The 6,990-nt window shown below is 36.7% G+C and overlaps 1 protein-coding gene and 1 non-coding gene across 4 annotated transcripts in view; one reads left to right on the forward strand and one right to left on the reverse strand.

Moving 5' to 3' along the window:
- Positions 1-3,937, forward strand: part of LOC124172866 — a 128,468-nt gene extending 124,531 nt beyond the window's left edge. For all 3 annotated transcript variants that reach the window (XM_046552365.1, XM_046552367.1, XM_046552366.1), the window contains 2 exons: positions 1,488-1,617; positions 2,624-3,937. In XM_046552365.1, the coding sequence (XP_046408321.1) occupies positions 1,488-1,617; positions 2,624-3,035 (542 nt within the window). In that variant the 3' untranslated portion in view covers positions 3,036-3,937. The remainder of the gene's footprint in view (positions 1-1,487; positions 1,618-2,623) is intronic.
- Trnad-guc lies at positions 888-959 on the reverse strand. Its single transcript has one exon. It is a non-coding gene; the product is annotated as a tRNA-Asp (tRNA).
- Positions 3,938-6,990: the final 3,053 nt, after the last annotated feature.

Genomic DNA, 6,990 nt, shown 5'->3' on the forward strand with positions numbered 1-6,990 from the left:
AGACGGAAATGTATATCTCGCTGTAGCGATCGCGGTGTCGGGTCGGTGACTCTCACGTGAATCCTATGCTTTTTCCCCATCCCGCAAAAGTGCTTAACGCCGCTAAAGAAGTTTTCACTTCAAAAATAAATATTGACTTACAAAAAATATTGGGGGGGGCCCAAACCGGGGATCTTGCCCCGTGAAATGTTATAAGTAGTGAGTTTTAAGTTTTTTAAGCATTTTAGAAGAGTCATATGATCAACATTAGAACCCTGATAACTCGAATCTCGATATCTGGACACTCCGGGGAAAATCGACGAGCCTGACACATTAAAAAAAAAAAAAAAAACAAACGGGGCAGTCGTGGGACTGGCATAAGTGAAAACTGAAATAATTATTATCCATTTATTTTTATATAGATTTAATATTATTAATGAACTATTTTTTCCAGTAATACTCATTTTTCAACAAAAATTGAAATTATTTTTTTCAGCAAACTCTTTATTATTAAATATATATTATACATGCGATGTGTATGAATAGAAAGTAACATTATTTATATATTAAAATATATTATGCTTTTATAATTTTATTTTATATGCTTTAAACCTATAATTGTTCATTATGCACATAAAAGAAATTGCCTTAAATTATACTGACCTGTATTTTTATAGCGTGTACACTCTTTTGCACATTCATGCACGAGTTCTTTATATTTAATGAACTTATACAATATACACTATAGATTTTTATTATCAATTTTACTATTTTTTAAACAAAAAGACTTTAACAGTCTATATATTAACAATATATTAACAAAGTTTATTTACTATACCTAGTCAGCCTGCGTAGTTGAAATATCCATTGTAAATTTTTTTAAATTTTATGGGAGTGAGAAAATAATCCTCCCCGGCAGGGAATCGAACCCCGGTCTCCCGCGTGACAGGCGGGGATACTGACCACTATACTACCGAGAATGTGATACTAAGAGACGAATTTTTAGACGGAAATGTATATCTCGCTGTAGCGATTGCGGTGTCGGGTCGGTGACTCTCACGTGAATCCTATGCTTTTTCCCCATCCCGCAAAAGTGCTTAACGCCGCTAAAGAAGTTTTCACTTCAAAAATAAATATTGACTTACAAAAAATATTGGGGGGGGCCCAAACCGGGGATCTTGCCCCGTGAAATTTTATAAGTAGTGAGTTTTAAGCTTTTTAAGTATTTTAGAAGAGTCATATGATCACCATTAGAACCCTGATAACTCGAATCTCGATATTTGGACACTCCGAGGAAAATCCACAAGCCTGACTCATTTTTTCCTCACATCCATAACGAATTTTCGAGGGGGCTCAGGCCCCATGGACTCGGCGCCCCTGGTAGGGGCCTCATGTTATGTAGCGATGGATACGTAGGGTCAACTAAGAATACGGGCCTTAAAATGTAGTTTCAAGAATTTTTAGTTCCGAAACTTGCATTGATCTGTGGTTTGCTTTCATCTCCATAGGTGGCAGGTTTATGGCCATCTCGTGTGTCGCTGCCCTCCACCCAATATGGTTCCTCGTGGTTGCTTTCTTCTACCTGGGATTCCGCTTCATTTACCTCTACCGCTTCAGCTCAAGCCGATGGGCTTACAGGTAAGGAATTGGTTTGTATACAACAGCCGTGAGAAAAGGAGAATTCGTTTGGCATATACAATAGTTCTCTCGTTATTACGAAGTTGGCTACAGGTTAGGAATTGGTTTGTATACAACAGCCGTGAGAAAAGGAGAATTCGTTTGGCATATACAATAGTTCTCTCGTTATTACGAAGTTGCTTACAGGTAAGGAATTGGTTTGTATACAACAGCCGTTAGAAAAGGAAAATTTGTTTGGCATTAACGTATCACAGCGATTAAATTCAATGTAAATATCTCTTGTCAATCTGTTGTATTCTCAATCATATTTCACATCCACTTCATGATGGTGCTCTCCTTAACAATTCAATATTTATCTTATATCACCATAGCACCGTCTCAAACAAAGAAATAAAAGAAATCAAAATAAAAACAAACATATTGTAAATGTAAATTATTAAGATTACATGCTGAATTCAACTCAGTTTTCTTGCAATGTTTAACTGTTTCTTCTTGAAAGAAATATTGATTAGAAGTCAATGCAACTATATGAGACAAATAGGGAATGTTTAAAAATGTTATACAAGAAATGCCAAGTTTTTACCGGCCGTGAACAAAATTATGGTGCATTTCTTATTGAACTCACCTTGTACTTAAGCACCGTGTAGTCACGGTCCTCTATTACGAGTCAATGAAACTAAAGTGAAATGTCTTTATGACGAATAAGCATGACGAAATTAATTTCCGTCCCGCATAATGAAATTTGCCGTTTAACGAAATTTCCCGTGTAACGTATTTCCCGTTTAACGAAATTTCAGTTTAACGAACGTATTTCGGCGGGTCACATGATTTCGTTACAAAGAAATTTCACTGTATACGAGACAAATTGGGAACGATTGAAAGTGTTCCACAAAATATTCCAAGTTTTTTCAACCAAATTTGACTGAGGAAAAATTAATGTTGCATTACTTATTGACCTGTACTCGTATTGAAGCTGCTTTCCTTTCTGTCTTTTATCTCCCTATAGGCTCATTACAAGGAATTATTTGACTGTGCTATGGCCGGTCCACCGCCTCTTCATCACGCCGTACATCCTGCGTATTTGGCGCATCGATGCGTTGGATGACGTCATCTACCACATGGAAACCTTTGTGTTGGCCCTGTCTTGGGTGTATCTGTTGGACGGTGGACACCCGCTGGGACACTACCGGTGGACCATCACGGCGACCATACTGATCCTCAACTTTGTCTTCCTCCCTCTCATCCTTAAGTACAACGAAACCAGGCACGACCCTTCTAGGTTCTGTAAGGAAGACGACCCCTTCTGGCTTGGGAAATACCTTGGCAAGAAGCTGGAAGGTGGAAAATCTTCGGAGGATACGTCAGGGCTCATCAAAAATAAAAGTTCTCATGCCAGGTTGGGTAGGTTGAATGTATAGGGGGGCCTAATGCGAGCATTCAGTGACAAAATTCAACACCACGGCCCTTTCTTTGATGATATAATATCTTGTTTTCTATTATTTATGAATATAATGGAATGTCGTTATAACGAACGCCAGTGTAACGAACAATTCAGTATAACGAAATTATACTTTTGTCCCTTATAACGAAATTTCAGTTTAACGAATGTATTTCGGCGGTCCTCAGGATTTCGTTACAAAGACATTTTACTGTACATCGTAGGCTACATTTTGGTTTTTACATTGATTTTGTGCAAAATGGAAGGAATCTTCCATATTTTGCTGTTGTAACTGTGTAAATTGACTAACATGCTATGAAGAAGCAAGTAAAAAAATGTGCCATCATGTAGAATATTGGTATCATTGAAGTTATATTAATTGCATTCAACTTTTATCCCCATATTCAACTTTTATCACTCATGTATCAAACAAGTTTTTTTTCTTCCCCCAGATGGGATGGGATTTGGTAAAAATGTCAGATTCTAAGATAAGTATTATTCGCAGATCCCTAGGGAAAATATTTTTGATTTGACTTATAAGGTTAATAACTTAAGTATATAATGAGCACTTGTTTTTGTAGCATTATTCCTGGAGTAATATTGTATTTCAATTCACTGCCAAATATTTATTGCGATCGTGTTGTTGGTGGTTGGGATAAATGGTGCTATCTTATATTATTGCCTCAGATAAATATAATTATTCTAACACATCATCACAGATGGATGTACTTTGAAGTGCCTTTATGGATACTTTCATATATGGAGTGTTTACTCTTAATAAGAGGTGTATTTTCTACATTGTCCGATTTTTGTAAGTAAAAAGATATTTGTATGCATGCATAACTCAAGATCCCTTCGAAAAATATTTTGTTAACAGAAATATTTGGGCATTTCATTTTTCCTTAACGAAATATTTGGTGTCGTTAGAGTTGTATTTATACATTTAACCGTAGAACGACGGACTGGGTCCAAAGGACCCTGTTGGTAGTTTTGAAAGTTTATAATTATGTCCAAAATGGATGAAACTCATTTTGATGCCGTGACTTTTCCTAAATGTATGTCCTCCATAACATAGCAAGAAATAACGAGAATGGGCTCATTGCATTTTACAGTATACAGGCGGTCCTCGACTTTCGTACACTCGACTTTCGTACAATTCGCACTTTCGTACATTCAAAATTGACACCTTTTACTCGACTTTCGTACGCTAAATTCGGACTTTCGGACGTTGGTCTGTAATTTTTTTAAAATTCCCGCGATGTTTATTGCGCATCCCAACATTCAATTGTTTCAAATGTCAGTATCGGCAGTATATACGAACAATACGAATGTATATAATGAAGGGAATTGTTGGTAATTGACTCTAATCTATGTGATTTATTTGGAAGGGAGACTGCCTGCTATAGGCTCCTTTATCAAGAGAAGAAGAAAGCCTTCATTGAAGATATTTTTCAAAAGAAGTTGACTAGACATCATCGAATAGCTTTCAATAAAACTAGTAAGACCTTTGTAATTGTGTTTTTTCGTTTGAGTGCTGTTTAATTCATGTACACCTTCAGCAACGATATTGCACGAAATATCACCTGAATTCCGTTTGTCTTTTGTCTTTTTTGAATAACATGCGGAATATACGAGATCACGAATGTCACCTGCCAAATATCGAATTTTGGTGTAAAAATTAAAAGGTGTCCAGAGTGGGGGTTCAACAAATACATTTTGTTATGCTTCTTGATATATCCTTTTATTTATAGTGGACGTAATAAGTGGAATGTCAACTTAGACGCCAAGAGGAAGTTTCACTCGATAGCCAACGGAGTTCTTGTTTTTTAAACTTTTATTTGCACTTTCTGCCTATTTTCGAAAGAAATTAGATGATTTGAGGAGTTTTATTAACATATTATTAAAATTAAGTCAATTGAAATGAATTCCGTGAAAAAAAAAGTTTTAGTACGTATATTCCGCTCTTTTGGAACGTAACCCCTAATTAGTATGGAAGTCAATGGTTCGACTTTCGTACAAGTTTTCGGGAACGCATTGTGTACGAAAGTCGGGGACCGCCTGTACTGCAAAGTTACACAGTGGACGGACTGGGTCCATAGGACCCAGTCGACTACTTTTAATGCTACGGGTAATTAATTTCAACTTATCAGCAATTTTCTTATTTACTTTGTATTTTCGGGAGATTCAATGTTTATGGAGTTATGAACAAAGTCGTAGGCAATACCGATTACCAATTCATGGGCAATTTTTCTGGATTTGATTGAAGCCTTTCATATGCTCTTACAATGCCACATTTACAGCGATAAGGTCAGAAACGTGTGTCCACATCGTTTCGTAATGGGTATTATTTGCAACTTTCTCTGGTTTGACGCATACACAGTGTGAATTATCTACATTCAGTCCCAAAATCTGTTAGTTTTATCTGTGAGACCGTTCATCTAGCGTCTGCGGTGCTTTTGTGGTGGTCATTCAGAAGTTACGCTCGCAAGCTGGAGTGGTCTTGCTGCCTGCTGACATTTGCTGTTATTTTCTAACTGAAGACAATGAAGAATTTGAATACCATCATCACATTTTGATGCCGTACATGGTAACTACATACCTTTATGGATTATATAAAAGATTATACTCTTTCATTCTAATGTAATACCTCAGTATTTACATCATTTACCAAATAGTTTGCTCTACAGATGGGTTGGTTAGATGAAGTGGTGTATTGATTTTCATCCTCTATGATATACAGCAATTTTATTATTCCCATCTTTACAGGATGCTTGGTGGCACCAAATTTTGGCATTGATGAATTGAGGTATTGATGTGACTGAATTCATAGAGTGATTATTTATATACTTACTGGGGCTTATTATGTAAGTCATAACTCCGGAGCTATGGAGCTATAAGAGTTATGATGGCTGCCATAGCTCAATTTGCGATTACAGTAGTCAAAATAACTCTGACAGGAGTTGCGAACTGGAGCTATCTCGGGGCTGGAATAACACAGGCTTCGGACCCATCCTTATGATAACTCCAGCCTGATTTCCTTTGCTTCTCAACTGTCATTTGTTGATGTCTGCCGTTTGAAGGTCGGAATTTGAAGGATTTGGCATGGATTTGGCAATGGATGGACCACTAAACATATATTGGGGAAGTATGATGAGGGTTGCAGTTGAGGACCTAAGATATCGGCGTCGCCCTATGGATATTACATTCAAAATAACTTTCAAGATATATTTGAGGTAATAATAAAAAAGCATTGTTTATAATTATTGTAAAAATTAGCTGTTCTAGTAAAATTATTGAGCTCTTTGAATTGCTTGATGATATCAGAAACATAATATGAGACAGTGCTTTTGCTAATGTTTACCTCTATTCATAACTAAGGAGTAGCATGAACAATGTTATCTTCCATTTATATCTAAGTAAAGTTTGGAATGAAAAATTGATTAATTTCATCGTCACTTTATTCACAGGCTTGCTGATAGTGACACACATTTAGAGTGCATTCCTCTAAAGATTGCAGGACGTGTTCAGCATCTAAACATACAGCGCTGACAGGAGGAGGCTAGTAGGGAATCCGGAGGAGATGAAGCCTAAAATGTTGAATGAGGATGGAGAAGAACTGAACCTTGGGCGATTTTTCTTAATTTTACTGAGAAGACGATAGAAATACGGAAATGGGGAGAAAATTTTTATTTCACGCAATCTGAAAGAGGGGTGGTAAACAAAATCTCATGCCACTAAAATGGGTAGAATGCGAAGGCGTAACATTTTGCGTCATATCCTGTGCGCCGTGCGGAATTTTTATTCTGTCTTCTGCTCTTTTGCTAATTTGGCGTCCTAACATCTTTGATGTTGTTAGAAAATGGACCACCGTTGAAAGGCATAAGCTTTGTAGAATGAAGAAAATGACTGAAATAAATCAGGTTCTGGGATTGCTA

Source organism: Ischnura elegans, assembly GCF_921293095.1.
Source record: "Ischnura elegans chromosome 13 unlocalized genomic scaffold, ioIscEleg1.1 SUPER_13_unloc_3, whole genome shotgun sequence".
NCBI lineage: Eukaryota > Metazoa > Arthropoda > Insecta > Odonata > Coenagrionidae > Ischnura > Ischnura elegans.